Source organism: Bos grunniens, chromosome 9 (assembly GCF_055505025.1).
Source record: "Bos grunniens cultivar Pamir isolate PY7600 chromosome 9, Bosgru_T2T1.0, whole genome shotgun sequence".
NCBI classification, from domain to species: Eukaryota; Metazoa; Chordata; class Mammalia; order Artiodactyla; family Bovidae; genus Bos; species Bos grunniens.
Genome location: NC_141173.1, coordinates 53,645,516 through 53,665,312, shown reverse-complemented (window position 1 = coordinate 53,665,312; position 19,797 = coordinate 53,645,516). Strand labels below are relative to the sequence as shown.

General features: G+C 40.7%; 1 protein-coding gene across 33 annotated transcripts in view; it reads left to right on the top strand.

Moving 5' to 3' along the window:
- Nucleotides 1–19,797, top strand: part of KLHL32 (kelch like family member 32) — a 216,073-nt gene that overhangs the window by 139,914 nt on the left and 56,362 nt on the right. For 16 of the 33 annotated variants that reach the window (XM_086317630.1, XM_086317633.1, XM_086317641.1 and 13 more), the window contains one exon: nucleotides 15,468–15,683. The exons of 4 other annotated variants lie outside the window; for them this stretch is intronic. In XM_086317630.1, coding sequence (XP_086173756.1) covers nucleotides 15,468–15,683 — 216 coding nt within the window. Of the gene's footprint in view, nucleotides 1–13,241; nucleotides 13,350–14,398; nucleotides 14,585–15,467; nucleotides 15,684–15,757; nucleotides 15,891–19,797 lie in introns of those variants that run through there. 13 more of the 33 variants (XM_086317660.1, XM_086317639.1, XM_086317644.1 and 10 more) reach the window with 6 other exon arrangements.

Sequence of the window (19,797 nt, the reverse complement as noted above, 5' to 3'; positions counted from 1 at the left end):
TAACAATAACAAATAACAAATAACAAAAACAATAACAAATAACAATAGTGAGATAGCTACTGTGTTGAGCATCTACTATATAGAAGGTCCTTTACATATGTTTTTGGCAATCCGTACTGCGGATCACCTTTCCCATTTTCCATTCAAAGAATTGGACTTCCTTTTTCCATTTTCCTACTGAGAGGTTCATCACTTGCTAAAGCCATCCGTATGTATCAGCTTCAACGCATATGCTTTCCCTGCCACACCAGACTGAAGATGCAGCCAGTTCCTTGTCCACACAACTTACAACCTAGAGAAGGAGACAGGGAAAATATAAAATTATAAACTCAAATAAACATTCAGAAGTTGAACTTATAATTTTTCTCAGTTATAAAGAATAGCAATATACCTGCTATTGAATTGTAGCCCCAAAACAACATACAGTTGTGAAAAGTTTAGGCAATAACTATTTTTTTCTCTCTCTCTTTCTAGGCTGCCATATTTGTATATTTATTTATTTTATTTCTGGTTGTGCTGGGTCTTCGTTGCTGTGTGTGGGCTTCCTCTAGTTGCATCGAGTGGAGGCTGCTCTTGCGGTGCGTGGGCTTCTCATTGTGGTGGCTTCTCTTCTAGAGTGTGGGCTCTAGGCATACAGGCTTTAGTCGTTGCGGTGCATGGGCTCAGCAGGTGCGGCTCCCAGGCTCTAGAGCACAGGCTCGGTAGTTGCGGTGCACAGGCTTAGTTGCTCTGCAACATGTGGGTTTTCCCAGACAGGATCAAACCCATGTCCCCTGCATTGGCAGGTGGATTCTTCACCAGACCACCAGAGAAGCCACCTGGGCTACCATATTTATTTCCAGTGTGGCTAACATTCTAGGCATTTTAAATATTTATATATTAAAAATATTTAATCAGTTTATTTAGTATATAATAAATTAATCAAATATTTTTAAATATTAGAATACTTTTAGAGAAGTAGATGATCAGTGTTTTCCCTGTAGACTAAGAAGTAAAGGCAATAAAAGTTGAATTTTTAAAGGTCTGATAATCTTTATTATTTATTCACTATCCACCAATCAAAGTAGCCACTTGATGAAGACAGAGAGGAAGATCTAAAGAAGTACAGATTCAGTCTGCGCCTTTATGCACAAGGGCTGAGTAAATGGTTCAAGTATACAAATAGTTCCTGAAATTAGAAGTCAGCAGAGAGAACAGGCTTTCCAGCTGGAGTGGTTTGGCTTTCTTGGGAAGAGGAATCTGATCCTGGTTGTCATCCTCTTTCCCAACACTGATGGTGTTTGTTATACTTTTGGTATACAGCACAGACATTTATATGTTCTGGTTATCACTCTATACAGAGAGAAGTAAGGTTCCTTTCAGCATTCTAAGAAGCCTGTGAAAAGACAGAAGACCCAAGATTCACTGTGAAAGCCAGCCCTGATATATCAGGCACAAGTGGGTGCTCCCCCATGTTTACCAGTCATATAAAAGCCATGATGTGTAGTTAGCATCAAGAGAGATCTAATATTGAAGTTCAGATTTAATATTTGAGAGCACCTTTCTCAGTTAATTGTGAGCAATCAGTTAGTGTTGTTCTGTTGTAAAATCAGACCTACAACCGAATTGTCTTTTCCTCTTTTCACTTGAAGTCATGGATATGCTTCAAAAAAAAATTTTTTTTTCTTTTTTTTTTACAAGGGAAGTATCTCCTGGATTATATTAGGTTAGAAGATAGCAGATCCAGAGAACCTTTTATAATCTGTCAATGAGCCTACTCTGGAAATTAATACCCGGAGTGGCATATCAGTGAGAACTTTAGCCTAATCTGGGAGGAGCCTCCCAGCCCTGTGGAACAAAAATTGTCATGAAATGTCTCCCACATGTTGGTCGAATTCCTGACCAAGGGGAGGGACTGGGAATTGGAATATTTCCCGCCATATCAGTAAACAAGGATGTCACAGTCATCAGTGATTGCAGCCCCCCCACGTGAGTTCCTGAGCCTAAGGGCACTGAGGAAGGGGACAATCCTGTGATCCAGCAGCCCCCAGGACTGCAGTCACTCCCTACGTGAGCCCCAAGGGGGCTCAGGATGTGAAAAACCACACCCTGAGCTCTGAGATGCACGGGAAAGTAATGATTTCCGTAAGCCCAGACTCTTGGATCTTCCCATATGTAGAAAAGCACTAAATTCCTTAATTTGAGATCTCTGGTGTTCTTTAATTAACAGTAATCTTCTGATGTTCAGAAAACCTTCCCTTTGTTGTAATACTTCTGTATAACCTGACTCCTCCCTCCTCACCCCCTCAGAGAACCTTGCCTCCTCAGAGCAGTTCTCTCAGGGTTACTTGAGATGCTGTCTCCTGGGCTTGAAGTCCTAAAAATTCCCACCAAATAAAACATAACTCTCAAAACACAAAAACAAAATGTGTAGGTTTTTAAAATTCATAATCCAACAAATATTTTTAAGTTACAGTCTGTGATAAAACATTGTCATTGGTATTGTACAGGATACAAAAAGGATAAGATATAAAACCTACTTTTTACTAGCTTACTGGAAGCTTTTTACTTATTGGAAGATATCTGCATGAACAGCTTAGTGACAAGTTCATTGGGATGTGACAGTAGACTTGAAGTGGGAAACATGAGAACTTAGAGACCAAAAGCTTCATATTTACTATGTCTGACTTGGTGTTTGGTCTCTATAAGCTGCCAATATAGTGTTTTTACTTAACTTCTAGTTAACTTGGTAAACATCAAATCATACTGGTTTTACATGTAGAGTAACTGTACCAGGCTATTTGGAATCTATTAGTGAATAGTTTTTTTTTAAGATTTCTTGACTTCCGTAGCAAGAGTGACTTTTCATTTAGAGACATCCTCAGACATTGTCAACATTTTATAATAGAACTTCAAGTTTCATGCATGCTATTAGATGAGAGGCATAGAAACCACTCTCTCTCCTGACCATCTTTATCTTAGTAAAGTATTGACATGTAATTGAGGTGACATTTTGAAAGGAGGTATAAATGAAGGGGATCAATAGTTTGGAAAAGAAAGGTTATAATTATAACGATGAAACACAGCATTGTCAAAATAGTCACATCTTTTAAGTATTATTATCTAGAAAAATTTGGAATCCCATTCAGTTTGGTCGTCTTGTGAGGGAGGGGTGGGGAATTCAGGAAATCAAAAGAGCATTACTTTTAATTTGACCTTGAGAGAGGTGGTTTATCTTGAGCATAATTCATCATTTTCCATTCCTAAGTACAGGTTGTTGATGCTCACTTTTGTTTTGCAAGTCAATAATGGTCTCAGAATTACATGAGGTGACAAGAGAAATAGGTGTTATTAAGGCTGTGTTTTGCATAGGTATCCATGGTGTTAAAGCATCTTCGTTAGATTTCCTAATCTTGTCATTTTAACATGGACTCCTAGATTTGAGGAAGAGTATTTGTGGAGCTGACATTGGGATACTCTACAGTAGATGCAGTCACAAGATAACAAGTATTTTCTGTGCTCTGCATAATTCCCATGCCAGGGCTATGATTAAACTGCAGTGCTGGATGGGCCAGGGGTTACTGACAGTTAGGCCAGGATACATGTGAGTGTGTCTGAAACAAAGACAGACTATGTATTAGAAATATGCATTGTTGATTTCCAGCTTGTATCAGTGTTGTCACACGTCAACACATGTCTCTAGGCTGTGGCATACATAAGCTAGGCTGTGGGTTATATACAGTGAACCTGCAGACCTCTGCTATAAGGCTGCACCATTTTCTCCTATTCAAGAATGTGTATTAGAGTGCACTGTCTGGGTGACACTGGTTCAGGGATAGGCTTAAATCTCTGATCTTTCTTTTGTCTTGTATGAACTTTCATCACTAATTATTAATACTTGCTTAATTAGGATATTGAAAGACACTTGCTAATACATAAAGACCAGTCGCTCAGTTACAGATGAGAACCCTGCCATCCATCACCACAGTGGACTTATTCTGTCTCCCTTGGTTTGGTAAAAGGGCCACAGAGTTCACCCACAGCCCCCAAACTGCCCCTACTTTCACTCACATCCTTACCACCTGATAATTTGCCTCACAAAAGTAATTACCTTTGAATATAAGCCAAAATAAGATAGCATTTTCCTTTCCTGTGCTTTCTTTTCCTTACTATGTATTCAATAGTTAATCTGGGGAGTAACCATTTTTAGTTAATTAAGGACATAGGCCACACCAAAAGACTGAATTTGGGGAATATATAAGGTTTAAGAACTATTGTACTTGCAAAACTGGTATTTCTTCTATAGCTAGTATAGTACTGGGGACACATTTTATGGCTCTTCTTCTGTTATTTAACTTGTCATTCACACTATGAGAAACAAATAGAAGGGAAGAGAGAAGCCAAATAGCCCTAAACCAGAGGAAAATAAATACTATTTAAAAAGATTCCCCAAAGAACAACAATGTATACACCATAATTCTGAATAGAAAGTAAATTTTAAGTGAGAAGCAGTGTGACAGAAATGAAACCTTTTTAGAAAAATAAAAGATTTTCCTTTTACTCAGAGTTTCTTGTTGCTGAGCTATAACTTCAATTCAAAACTACTGCCTCTACTGAGTTACTTGGATTTCTAAGTCACAGTATATAAGAGAAGGGAGACAATCTCATAACTAGAAGAAAGTATCATTTGAAAAGCTACTTTGATCTGAGTAGCCAGTTGATAGAGAAAGTAATTTTCTTGGGCTAAAAAAGAAATTTTGGGTGGATTGAAATATTTGAATCTTTTTTCACAGCAGAGCTATTATATTGCGCTTGGCTTTAAACACTTTCAACTCTAGATACTAGGAACAATTTTCCCATTTGGAAAACTGACCACTGGCTTTGCCTTGTGAATGTGTAGGAAGGAAGACCAGAAAGAGACAGGGAAGATGAGGGAGGCCAGTGAGGTATGAAAATGGCCCAATTTCGATGATATTCAAAATTGGGTAGGCATGTTGGAGAGGCATGGCCCATTCTGGTTTTGCTTGGTTATAAATACGTGGAAAAAGCTCATGGCTATTCTTTGATTATACTCCTATGTATTGAGCATCTGTTCCCTGATAAATACCAGGGGCACAATACAGTCCTTGGCGCCAAGCACTTGAGATTTAGTAGACAGATCTGTAATCAAAGAGCATTTGCTTACAGTGACAAGTGGACTGCTGGAAATCTACAGAGGACAGGGTGGAGGCACAAAGAAGGACGTGGTCTATTCGACCTGAACAAGGGAAGCTGAAAAAGTAAAATGGATTCATTCATCCAGTAAGTGTGGCTTGAGCCCCTATGTGCTTGGCAGTGTTTGGGGCATTAGGGGTATAGCAGTGAATAAAACAGATAAGTCCCTTTTCCTATAGAACTTGGGACTTAGGAAAGGGGACACACACATCATGAATAAGTAGGCAAATAAATGCAGAAGATAATTTCAGATAGTGATGCATGCTCAAGGCAAAGAAAATGCAGTAATGTGATAGAGGGAGGCATGGAGAGGATAGAGGGGGGGATATGCTACTTCAGGTAAGGTCAGATAGAAAGATGGAAACATGATTCCTCATCCATAGGAATTTTGCAAGTGTTGTTGCTTCTGGAGTATTCTCCCTCAATCCCATCACCATCCTGTTTTAAAATATAGGTTTTATTATTATTCAGGTATGGTGAAACTAGTGTCTTGTGGAGCCTGCTCCTTTCTTCTGAGTCCTGGTGCACACAAGGTTTTGATTGTGCCCTCCAAGAGTCTGTTTCCCCAGTCCTGTGTAAGTTCTGAGGGCTCTCTGCCCCTGCAACAGGCCACTGCTAATCCATACCCTCTCAGGAGATACTCAGACACAGTTCTGGCTCAGTCTCTGTGGGGTCTCTGGGTCCTGGTGCACACAAGGTTTGTTAGAGCCCTTCAAGCATCTCTGGCAGGTATGGGGTTTGATTCTAAAGGTGATTTTGCCCCTCCTACTGTCTTGCTGGGGCTTCTCCTTTGCCCTTGGACGTGGGGTATCGTTTTTTGGTGGGATCCAACATTCTTCTGTCGACAGTTGTTCAGCAGCGAGTTGTAATTTTGGAGTTCTCGCAGGAGAAGATGAGTGCACGTCCTTCTACTCCACCATCTTGTAGTCAACAAACTTTACCCAGACTTGCCCGTGAGTGTCTAAGAGTCTCTGACGGAGGTGTGGGTCAGCAGTGGCCTTCTGCAGCGTCTGGGGCACTGAGTGCATGGGACCTTTTGAAGGAGGTCACCATTATCTTCATTACCTCCACCATAGTTTGGCCTCAGGTCAAACAACAGGGAGCCCTGCTCATCAACAGAAAATTGGATTAAAGATTTACTGAGCATGGCCCCGCCCATCAGAACAAGTCCCAGTTTCCCCCTCAGTAAGTCTCTCCCATCAGGAAGCTTCCATAAGCCTCTTATCCTTTTCCATCTGCAGACAGAATGAAAATCACAGAAAACTAACCAAACTGATCACACGGACCACAGCCTTGTCTAACTCAATGACATTATGAGCCATGCTGTGTAGGGCCACCCAAGAGGATGGGTCATAGTGGAGAGTTCTGACAAAACATGGTCCACTGGAGAAGGGAATGGCAAACCACTTCAGTATTCTTGCCTTAAGAACCCCATGAACAGTATGAAAAGGCGAAAAGATAGGACACTGAAAGATGAACTCCCCAGGTCAGTAGGTGCCCAATATGCTACTGGAGATCAGTGGAGAAATAACTCCAGAAAGAATGCAGAGAAAGAGCCAAAGCAAAAATACCACCAGGTTGTGGATGTGACTGGTGGTGGAAGCAAGGTCTGATGCTGTAAAGAGCAATACTGCATAGGAACCTGGAATGTTAGGTCCATGAATCAAGGCAAATTGGAAGTGGTCAAACAGGAGATGGCAAGAGTGAATGTCGACATTTTAGGAATCAGCGGACTAAAATGGACTGGAATGGGTGAATTTAACTCAGATGACCGTTATGGGTGAATTTAACTCAGATGACCGTTATATCTACTCAGATGACCATTATATCTACTACTGTGGGCAAGAATCCCTTAGAAGAAATGGAGGAGCCATCATAGTCAACAGAAAAGTGTGGAATGCAGTACTTGGATGTAATCTCAAAAACAACAGAATGATCTCTCTTTGTTTCCAAGGCAAACCATTCAATATCATCCAAGTCTATGCCCTGACCAGTAATGCTGAAGAAGCTGAAGTTGAATGGTTCTATGAAGACCTACAAGACCTTCTAGAACTAACACCCAAAAAAGATGTCCTTTTCGTTATAGGGGACTGGAAAGCAAAAGTAGGAAGTCAAGAGGTACCTGGAGTAACAGGCAAATTTGGCCTTGGAATACAGAATGAAGTAGGTCAAAGGCTAACAGAGTTTTGCCAAGAGAACGCACGGGTCATAGCAAGCACCCTCTTCCAACAACACAAGACTCTACACATGGACATCACCAGATGGCCAACACGGAAATCAGATTGATTATATTCTTTGCAGCCAAAGATGGAGAAGCTCTATACAGTCAGCAAAACAAGACTGGAAACTGACTGTGGCTCAGATCATGAACTCCTTATTGCAAAATTCAGACTTAAATTGAAGGAAATAGGGAAAACCACTAGACTATTCAGGTATGACCTTATGATTATGCAGTGGAAGTGACGAGTAGATTCAAGGCATTAGATCTGATAGAGTGCCTAAAGAACTATGGACAGAGGTTGATGACATTGTACAGGAGGCAGTGATCAAGACCATCCCCAAGAAAAAGAAATGCAAAAAGGGAAAATGGTTGTCTGAGGAGGCCTTAAAAATAGCTGTGAAAAGAAGAGAAATGAAAGGCAAGGAGAAAAGGAAAGATATACCCAGTTGAATGGAGAGTTCCAAAGAATAGCAAGGAGAAATAAGAAAGCCTTCCTCAGTGATCAGTGCAAAGAAATAGGGGAAAACAATAGAATGGGAAAGACTAGAGATCTCTTCAAGAAAATTAGAGATACCAAGGGAACATTTCATGCAAAGATGGACACAATAAAGGACAGAAATGGTATGGACCTAACAGAAGCAGAAGATATTAGGAAGAGGTGGCAAGAACACACAGAAGAACTATACAAAAAAGATCTTCATGACCCAGGTAATCATGATGGTGTGATCATTCACCTAGAGCCGGACATCCTGGAATGCGTAGTCAAGTGGGCCTTAGGAAACATCCCTACGAACAAAGCTAGTAACAAAGGTAATGGAATTCCTAACAAAGGTAATGGAATTCTGGTTGAGCTATTTCGAATCCTAAAAGATGATGCTGTGAAAGTGCTTCACTCAATATGGCAGCAAATTTGGAAAACTCAGCAGTGGCCACAGGACTGGAAAAGGTCAGTTTTCATTCCAATCCCAAAGAAAGGCAATGCCAAAGAATGTTCAAACTACCGCATAATTGCACTCATCTCATATGCTAGCAAAGTAATGCTCAAAATTCTCTAAGCCAGGCTTCAACAATACATGAACTGTGAATTTTCTGATGTTCATGCTGGATTTAGAAAAGGCAGAGGAACCAGAGATCATACTGCCAACATCTGTTGGATCACTGGAAAAGCAAGAGAGTTCCAGAAAAAAAATCTACGTCTGTTTTATTGACTATGCCAAAGCCTTTGACTGTGAGGATCACCACAAACTGTGAAAATTCTTAAAGAGATGGAAAAACCAGACCACCTGACTTGCCTCCTGAAAAATCTGTATGCAGGTCAAGAAGCAACAGTTGAACTGGACTTGGAACAACAGACTGGTTCCAAGTTGGGAAAGGAGTATGTCAAGGCTGTATATTGTCACCCTGCTTATTTAACTTATATGCAGAGTACATCATGAGAAACGCTGGGCTGGATGAAGCACAAGCTGGAATCAAGATCACTGGGAGAAAATATCAGTAACCTCAGATATGCAGATGATACCACCTTATGTCAGAAAGTGAAGAACTAAAGAGCCTCTTGATGAAAGTGAAAGAGGAGAGTGAAAAAGTTGGCTTAAAACTCAATATTCAGAAAACTAGGATCATGGCATCCAGTCTAATCACTTCATGGCAAATGGGGAAACAATTGAAACAGTTAGAGACTTTATTTTTTGGGGCTCCAAAATCACTGCGGATGGTGACTGCAGCCATGAAATTAAGATGCTTGCTCCTTGGAAGAAAAGTTATGACCAACCTAGACAGCATATTAAAAAGCAGAGACTTTACTTTGCCAACAAAGGTCCATCTAGTCAAAGCTATGGTTTTTCCAGTAGTCATGTATGGTTGTGAGAGTTGGACTGTAAAGAAAGGTGAGCACCAAAGAATCGATACTTTTGAACTGTGGTGTTGGAGAAGACTCCTGAGAGTCCCTTGGTCTTCAAGGAGTTCCAGCTAGTCTGTCCTAAGGGAAATCAGTCTTGAATATTCATTGGAAGGACTGATGCTGCAGCTGAAGCTCCAATTACTTTGGCCACCTGATGCGGAGAACTGACTCATTGGGAAAGACCCTGATGCTGGGAACGATTGAAAGCAGGAGGCGAAGGGGACAACAGAGGATGAGATGGTTGGATGGCATCACTGACTCAATGGACACAAGTTTGAGCAAGCTCCAGGGGTTGGTGATGGACAGGGAAGCCTGGTGTGCTGCAGTCCATGGGTTCTCAAAGAGTCGGACACAACTGAGGAATTGAACTGAGCTGATGGTAAAACCAACAAATCAGGAGACCACTGCCATTGAAACGATACTTTGTTACTTACATTTCCCAAGATGGCAGCATGGCAAAGCCCGTGGGGCCACAGGGGTAAGTGTCAGGGTTGAACAGGAGGTGGAAGGAGTGAAGGGAAATAGTGGGCAAGGGCATTTGTTGTGGCTTCCTCAGGAAAGACAAGGCTGATAAGCAGGCTTATCCAGTCTAAGGTATATAGGCCATCTCTAGGTGTCTGCTACTTAGCCCTAGGTTCATTGAGCGTGTGCGTGGTCAGTCACTTCAGTAGTGTCCAACTCTTTGGACCTCATGGACTGTAACTCACCAGGCTACATAGGAAATCCATAGGATTTCCCAGGTAAGAATACTGTAGTGGGGTGCCAATTCCTCCTGCAGGGGATCTTCACAACCCATGGATCAAACCTGCATCTCCTGTGGATCCTGCATTGGCAGGGGGGTTCTTTATCATTTGAGACACCTGGGAATGTAGAGGAATATTGACACCTGGAGTGTAGGAATCCGCTAGAGGAGGTGGGTGGCAGTTTGGGCTCTTGATTGGTTACTCTGCATATAAAAGGTGCATCCTTCTAAAAATTGGCTATCCCAAGGGAGAGGTGGTCTCTCCCCAGTCAGTGAGGCCCCTGATGCCAAAGCATCAAGATACAGAAAACAAGAAAATATAGTTAATATGTACCCCACCCCACGCTTTGCCAAGTTAATCTGCCCTTCTTCAGTTATCAGCTGCATGTTGGCTTCTCTGGGACACCATTAGTATCTTTCCACTCCAGGTCAGATCTATCCACTGGGCATTTATAGCCCTCTGTTCTACCCTTTGTAACCTTTACCTCAGTGATAATTTTCCATTCATTTTCAACACTTTTTATTAATGGCTTACTCTTCCAATAGACTATACATCTTATGAAGCCTGAGAACTGCCTGTTTTTCTTCGTTTCTGTTTTATTTATGCCTGGTGTGGTTCTGGCACATGATGTGAATGTATAGGTCATTGAAATGGTGGAAGCCAAGCGAAGGTGTGTAGGACTGTTACACTACAGGGTAAGCAGGTCAGCAGGTTATGGAAGGCTATGCATTGCAACTGAGTTTGGACTTCTCTCCATTAAGCAAATGGATACCTATTGATGGGTTTTAAACAGATGATCAGTATGGTTAGAGTCTTGTAAAAATAGAGGATTGAGAGTCTGATACTGGGAGCAGGAAATTGCAATTCAGGACCCTGTTGTAGGAAGTCTGGATAGGAGATAATGAACAGAACAAGAAATGCTAAGGAGGAAGAGCAAACAGAACTTGGTGACCAACTGGCTATGAGGGAGGAATATGGCCCACCTTTGGGGACCCTGCTGTGGGGACAGAATGTGCTCATTCTCCAAGAAGGGGGATATAGGAGAAGATGCAAGTTTGCAAAATATAAGTTCAGCATTGGTATGTTGAGTTCAGTATGGCTGTGGAATAGCCAAGAGAAGATGTCCTGTTATAGGCAGTTGGGAAAATGAATTCAGAGCTTAGGAGAGAGGTTTGGGCTAATAATATATAAGTGGGAGGCCTTAACATGTAAGCAATTTATGACTCAATTGTATGGTTTTTACTTGGCTTGCCTCCTTTTCCCTGACTTACTGGTACAGCTTATTTAAGACTTTGATACATGAAGGGACCACATTCTTCACTTTGCCCTCCTTGCATCAGTGATGAATCAGGGTTTATGGATGCCAAACAACAGTGCTCAAATGTACTTAATGGTTCCTTGCCTGCCAAATCTACTGTCTGCTTTCTATGGACCAAGCTGTGTGGTAAGTGCTTTTCTGTCATGTCTATAACAACATGAACTGGGTGGACTCTCCGTTTTGTAAATGAGGAATAACAGAGGTTCAGTGACTGATCCAAGGTCATAGCCAACAATTATAATTAACATGCTGAATTTGAACCAGGTCTACCTGATTCTGTGGGCTTTGCTCTTCTGCACCAACCTGGATTGCCTCTGAGTGCCTGTGGCTGTTGATGGTTTGTTCTGCTCCTGAATACAATTGTTCTCTCTTTCTTATATATATAAAAGAGTTCTTTCAAAAAAAAGTCTAGAAATATGTACAGAAACATTAATAGTGATTATCTCTGCATGGTGAAATAGAAATGATTTTTGTTTTCTTTTCCATACTTTGTACTTCCTGAGTTTTATGCAATGAACAAATATATTACTGTTTATAACCAGACACATAATGGCACTATTTCCATAACAGTGATGATTTTTTTTTCCATGCAGAGAATTATAGATGAACATTCAATGCAGTTTAACCATTGCTTCCCACCTCCCCCATCACATTAATGGGAATCCTTAAAAGCAGCATTATTTTTTGCTTGCACATGGTCTTAGCCAATAGAACAAGAAGCGATGCTTTTGCTCAAGACTCACATGAGCACATGGCCCCAGTAGGAGGGATGTATACTGTGGTATCAAGACCTCAGTGAAGGTTTTGTTTTTTCCTCTCAGTTCCCCACTTTACACAGTGTGACTACTGAGGTGCTAAGTATGCATAGCAAGGGGAACCAGAAGCTTTGACAGAGAGAGCACTGGCGATTTGGGGAAACTATGCTTTTAAGCCGCAGAGAGGAGAAATGAAAAGGTAAAGTCAGGGAGCACTTTTAACTGTTGTTTCTCTTGTGCACCAGTATGTGTCAGCTGAGTTTGCCTTTGCTCTTCACTCAAGCATTGACACGTCCATTTAGCCTTCATTCTCCACTAATATCAAATGCTCTGTTAGATTGGATTTAGGAGTGATAAAACATTATACCCTTAGGAAACAAAAATATTTCAGGACTGTGGAAGTAGGAATTAAATGATTACATTCAAAAGGAACACAGCAGAAGAGAAACACACTTTTTAAAATCCCATATTAATTCTCTGGTCTGCTGCAATTTTGAACTGGACTGACTTCTAATCTGAAGAAACCCAGTATCTCTATACAAAGATACTTAAAAAAGAATATTTGATTACTACTGCATAATCCAGCCCCAAACTCATGGTCATGTACACCTTTTTGGCAGAATGAGTGGGGAAAAAAAAAACCCACCATCCCTGTGCTGTGCGCGTTCATCTTTAACTTTGCCGAGCTTGGTTGTTTCTGCCTCTGCGCATGCTCGTGTTTCTGCACGGTGCCGCCGGCCGATGCCCCACTGAATTGAGGCAAGGTTTAGGCGTGTGCCCGGGGTGCCTGGAGGGCGCTGACACCCCACGCTTCTGAGCGACTGCAGACTTAGTAGTAGAAGCCAAGTCGCTCAGTCGTGTCCGACTCTTTGCAACCCCATGGGCTCTAATAGTCCATGGAATTCTCCAGGGCAGCATACTGGAGTGGGTAGCCTCTCCCTTCTCCTTGGGATCTTCCCAACCCAGGGATCCAACGCAGGCCTCCCGCATTACAGGCAGATTCTTTAGCAGCTGAGCTGCCAGGGAAGGCTGCAGAGTGACTTACCTGGAAGCTAAAATCGTATCCAGGGCCCAGAAGCTGTTAAACTTGCTTCCTAGATGTACTGACTAGAAATAACTTATTCATTCCAAGAAGATGGTCCTAAAGTTGGCTGTAGAAGCTCCACGTGCAAGGGTTACATATTCTTTCCTTCCATAGTAGAATTTACCAATCTGAAAGGTAAGATTTGGAGAATGAGTTTAAACAGTACTTTAAAAAAATCGGTGCTGGAGGCAGAATCTGCAGTATTCCTTTGATAAAGTCTGCTGAATGGAAAGCCAACATATTTTAATTGAGTGGCTGTGAGTGGACCCTTAGATATTTTGAGTTGTAATGAATTTTAGTGGTTAACTGTGGTAAACTTCATTTCAAAGACAAGTTATTTATTCTTTTTCAATTGTGTTGGCAAATAGAGCTATTAAGAGCCAGAATCTTATGTCTGATTACTGAAGTCATGTAGCTTGACTCCTGTTAGGAATGTAATTAAAGTGTCATCGCCCACCAAAAGAAATAGAATCTAAAGAAAAAGAATCAGGTGGCTGTGATGATGATGCAACTGTTACTCTGAGACCTGTTTTTACATCTTCATTATACTTTTCATTATTTAGAAAAACATTGTACAGTAGAAACATAATGGAAGTCATATATATTAATTTAAAATTTTCTAGTAGCTGCATTAAAAGTAAAAAAAAACAGGTGAAATTAGTGATAATATATTTAATCTACTATATCCAGAGTAATACCATTTCAACATATAATCAATATAAAAATTATTAATGAGATATTTTACATTCTATTTTTCTTACTCTTTGCTTTCATATATATTTAACATTATGCATGCATGCATGCTCAGTCACTCAGTCATGTCAGACTCTCTGTGACCCCATGGAGTGTAACCTGCCAGGCTTCTCTGTCCATGGGATTCTCAGGCAAGTAATACTGGAGTGGGTTGCCGTTTCCTCCTCCAGGGGATCTTCCCCACCCAGGGATCGAACCCACGTGTCCTGCATTGGCAGGTGAATTCTTTACCACTGTGCCACCTGGGAAGCCTATATTTAACACTTAGAGCACATCTCAAATCACACTGGCTACATTTCAGATGCTGAATAGGTACATGTGGCTGGCTAGTAGGCTACCATGTGGAAGAGTGCCCGTTTAGCACATATTCCTTTAAACCTTAAACTGTGATGGAAACAGATATATTAGAATATGTAGGTCTTAGAAAGAGTTCTTAATACTTTTTAGATAACTAAAAACAGGGCTAAGTATGTTGAAAATAAATCAGTCAATGGACTAAAATAGCCATCTGATGGTGTTCTGCATTCCTTAAGTTACTGGGAAATATTGTAATAATAATTGCAAGTTGAAAATGAAGACAACTAGGACAGAGCCTACTCTCAGTCTACTTGAAATAGGTAAGTTTTCCATCAACAAATCTGCATGCCAACTATGGTTCTTGCAGAGGTACAAGGCAGAGATTTCACAGATGTCCTGGCTTCTGGTGGCATTATTTTATAGCTTGGTTATGAGTTTGAGAACTTGTAGAGACAGGCAAAATCCCACCCCACCCCCTCACAACACAGTATTGCAACAGAAACTCTGAAAAGATTGCCATTGACTGTCTGAAGTTGATAAAAGCAAAGAACAGTTATAAATCGTTCATCTCAGGTGCATTCAATATAGAATTACTCAGGACAGGAATCTTTTCTGTGATATTTCCTCATTCCCTGAGACTTTACATGTGTGGCGGATTCATTTTGATATTTGGCAAAACTAATACAATTATGTAAAGTTTAAAAATAAAATAAAATTAGAGAAAAAAAAATCATTGTTTTAATTCATTGTCAGTTGTTTTTAACTCTGTGTTTAATTTGAGGTTTTGGAAAAAGAGTAGGGCTCCCACACTACCTGCCCTCATTTTCTCTTTAGTGGAAAAAATGTATCACCTGAGAGCTATAAAATGAAAAAAATTATTTTCATTGGGAAAATGTTCCTAAAAGGTTGCAAAGTAACATTTTTGCCAGTGAAACCAGAAACCCCTTTCAGCCCCTTTATTAAGACGTCTTTAAGTACATGGGTTTTAAGAGGGACAAAATAAGGGGGAAAAAAATGTTAAATTCTAGAATACTAGTTCTCTTCCCAGAGCCTTGTAATGAGGATTTTGTTGTTTTGTATAGTTCCCTTTCTCCCACTCCTGTCATGCAAACTTTGGGGAGTCTGAATTTCTTGCTTATTCTTTCTTGGATTGATTTCTAAGAGATCTTTTTCCATTTTTATTTTTATTTTTTTGACACCCAGGAATTAAATAGCTTTAATTACTTGGATCTGTACAGACTTGCTGACCTCTTTAACCTCACTTTGTTGGAGAAGGCAGTGATCGATTTCTTAGTGAAACACCTCTCTGAGCTCCTGAAGAGTCGGCCGGAGGACATTCTAACGCTGCCTTATTGTCTGCTTCAGGAGGTACTGAAGAGCGACCGCCTGACCTCCTTGAGCGAAGAGCAGATCTGGCAGGTAAGGGCACTCTGCATGGGTCCTCCTTCGGCGCGAAGTCATGGAATGATTAAAAGTTAAAGGACTGAGGAACAATGACAACTATTTTGTCTGGTTTGCTCCACATTGGAGTTGAAGTTTTAGAAGTCATGTCCTTGATGGGCAAGTAATTGGAGAACACCAGCCCTTGAGGCTTGATCCTGCTCAGCTTAACTGAGGGAATCACAGGTAAGATTCCTCAGACCCTCACCATGGCTTTCCAGAACCTAAGGGGGTTATATCAGAAAGAGTCAAGGGTTTATATTCTCTTGCCAAACATAGTTACTGAAGCTGAATATGAGAAGGATAGATTGTAAAGCGATATTTATGCCTATTTAAGACCAATGGAATCAGAATAAATTCTGGGCTTTCCGGTAAACAGTTCAGAAAGAGGCTTTTGTTACAGTAGAGAGCAGCTGGGACCTTAAATGAGATGAAGCTCTTTCTGTTTCGCTTTGGGAAAATCTCTCCTTCCTTCATTCTGTGCTCATTGCTGTTTTCCTATGCCCTGCCTTTTTACCTGACATAGCATTCCTTTCAGATACCTTTTGTTTAGGGGGCAGAGGATGTTTTGTGTTTTCAAGTTGGTTATTCAGTTGAAATCCATTGTGCTCATCTCCAGTGACTATACTTGAACAATCCACACAGTGTCTTTGGAAAACTGTCACCACACAGTCACCACAGTCTGACTGTTTTCCAAAGACAGAGTCCATCTTTCCCCGCTTCTCCTTATACTTTCCATCTTCCTCTCTGAAGCAGTGGCTAGCCATCTTGTTACTTCTTGGATTCCGTACCTTCAAGATTTCATGGTCATTTGAAAAATATTTATATACAGAATACAAGTAAAAATATGAAGTCTTCTATTAGCAGATGAGGCACCTTGTATCTTATCAAAGACATTCAGAGAATACTTTAATTCTGGCTGAAATGGAGTCATAGGTAGTTGTGAATTATCCAATGTCTGATTCTCTGGTGGTGGTGATTTAATTGCTAAGTTGTGTCCAACTCTTTGTGACCCCATGGACTATAGCCCGCCAGGCTCCTCTGTCCATGGGGATTCTCCAGGCAAGAATACTTGGGGTGAGTTGCCATTTCCTTCTCCAGGGGATCTTCCTGACTCAGGGATCGAACCCAGGTCTCCTGAATTGGCAGGCAGATTCTTTACCACTGAGCCATCTGGGAAGCCCACATCTGATTCTACTGATGGCTTATTCTCCTGATGCCTTTCTCCCTAATTTCTTTGTTTATCTTACTTTAATCAGCAACTTTCCTCTTCACCATTGCTTCCACCAGTGAGGATAAGAGCTGCAGTGTACTGAGGGCCTTCCAGGACCCAGGCTCTTTGCAAACTTACTAAATTATCATCACAACAAGCCCGAAGAATGGCTGTTATCATTCCATCCTCTGGACAAACAAAATGAGGCTTCAGTGTCTTGCCTCAGGGTTACAAAGCAGATCCAGGCTTCAAATCCATGTTTGCTGACACCTGCCCTCATCTTTCAAGTATTCCATGCTGTCTTGACAAGAAAATATAAGTGGAAAAAACAAGCCACAAATTATTTTCTGCTTCTTAGGTATATCTCATAATGTTCGTTCAGGCAGAGGTCAGAAGTGTTGGTGAGGATGAGTTTGGGGTATGAATTTTAATTATCTGTGGAAAGCACAAATCATCAGAATTACTCTGGTTAATTCAAAGTGAGGAATTGTCATATTTTTCTTGACTTCCCAAAGGGAAAAAGACTTAGAATGAATTCTGCATTTGATTATTTCTAACCAAATTGAGATGTGAGCCAACCATCCCTGTGGCTTCTGTCTCTTTTTGTGGCATGGTTGAAAGCACTGCCAGGTATCAACATGGTAATGTACAGATGTGCGAGTGTCCAAAAATTTCACGCTATTCACATAGGAGTTCCTGTAATTGCCTCTCTAAAGGTTACTAATATTATAATGTAGAATCTCAAAAGCTGCTTTCTGCTGCAGGCAATATTTTCTTAGACTTGGTCCTAAAGAAAGAATTAAAAGACTCACAGAAATATTATCAATTTAGGCATTCAACGGGCAATGAGAAACTATTTTTGCATTATCTTTGTAAATAAGTAGTTCCCTCGTACTCAACTCAACAGAGAAAAATCAGATCAGTCCAGTTATATCACCTCAAGTATAGTTAAGTTCATCATTTTTGCTGAGGTTATACTGGTAATGCAATATACCAGGGAAGAATCTGATATTCAGCCCAGGGTGAAGATTGGGTATGCCGGAGGATTAGTGTCAGGGTGACTTTATGAAAGTGAAACTTGATGGACAGGTTGGAGACAGATCTACAGAATCTCATTAAATTGCTGAATTGTTCATTACGGAACGTTCTCACTGTAATAAAGTGCTCATTGACTTTGACAAATCCCTATCCCGTGTCTGAAAGAAGAACAGTGAATCTAGGGGTGTTGGGGAGGAAACAGAAAATTGGCACAAAGTAGGACAAGTAATAGAAAAGCAGATGGAGGGATGGTACTGTTTGATTATGTGCAACTGGTAACTTATGTGAGAGCTCAGTAAACACACATACACCCTTACACATATGGCTCTTACACTCGCTGATCTACTGGTAATGTAATCCAGGATATCTACTTTATTTGGCAAAAGGCCCAATTTTTATTATTCACCGTACTTCACACAGTTTGTCTCTAAAGACATGTCACAAGAACTGTCACTTTATCCTAACTGAACAGACTTTTTTTTTCTTTTTCCTGCTATCCCTTATCCAGTCCCTTTCCTGCTAAAATGTGCTAAAGCCCGTGATAACCATTCCTTGCATCTGAAAACCTATGAAATCCCCTGAGATTATGCTTTTTGTCTGCTCTCTCTTCTTCCACCTGACCTTTAAAAACTTTATCTTAAGTCTTCTCTCTCACAGAGGCTTCTTCATCCCCCCTAAACAATTATTTTCTCCCTTCCATAGCCTGAAACTACTGGGCCTGTTCATTAACTTCACTTTATATTCACAGGTACTGATGAGACTTTACCACATATGCACTTTGGATATATAAAGACAGAGAAGTCCCCTCAAAAAAATCTTTTTTTTTTTTTAATTCAGTTCAATTCAGCTCAACAATTTGGTCTTAGAGTTCAAGGCCAGCAATTTCTCAGATTCCAGATTGGTTATTGGGTTCACAGAAAGAGGATACTAAAAGGGAGCAAATCAGCAGAGGAGGAAACATGTGGCGTGAGGTCACTGGCATCCATGACCTGGCAAATCTCCACCAGTTTTACTTTGCTTTCAGGTTTTAGCTTTGACTTAGGACTTTGTTTCAGCAGGGGCCTATTAAATTTCTCTTGTTAGATTCAACATGTAGTTTCAGATGACTGAGCCAGAGGTCCTGCTCTAAAACTTAGAGTGAAACTATGAAACAGTTCCATTCCACTCCCACTTATTAGAGGTACTGGATAATCTGTTTTTTCCTCAGGAAGGTATATTCTCTGCCTTTTTTTTTAACCACAGTCTTTTCTGAGAATAAAGGGGAAGTTACCTTCTATGACAGTGTAGTTTGTAGAAAAACCTATATATTATGTAAATTCTTGTATTTGCTAGCATAGGGAGAAAGTGTGGCTGTCCACCTATCAATATTCTTTGTTGTTGTTGCGCCACATGGCATGTGGGATCCTAGTTCCCTGACCAGGTGTCAAACCCAGAATCCCTGTATTTGAAGTGTTGAGTCTTAACCACTGGACTGCCAGGGAAGTCCTTATCCATCAGTATAAACTGAGCACCTACTAAGTGCCCCAAACCATGGAATGTAAGACAGAGTACAAGTTAGCTAACTCCGTTTCCCTCTCCTAATCCTCATGCCAATTGGGAGGGATCCTTCTGGTTTTAAACCATTGCCCAGCTCTCTGGATTATTATTTCATCTCTGAAGTAGCAGAAACAAGGATATTTAAAAATGGGTACAGTAGATTGTTGAATTACAAATGAGTATTTATTGTATACCTGTTATGTGCTTGGCACAGTTTTAGAAGTTAGATCCTGGGGTAAAAAGCTCTTTAAAAGTGTTCAGTTGTCGGGTTAGAGAGATTTAGCTTAGCTTTATTTCTGAACATGG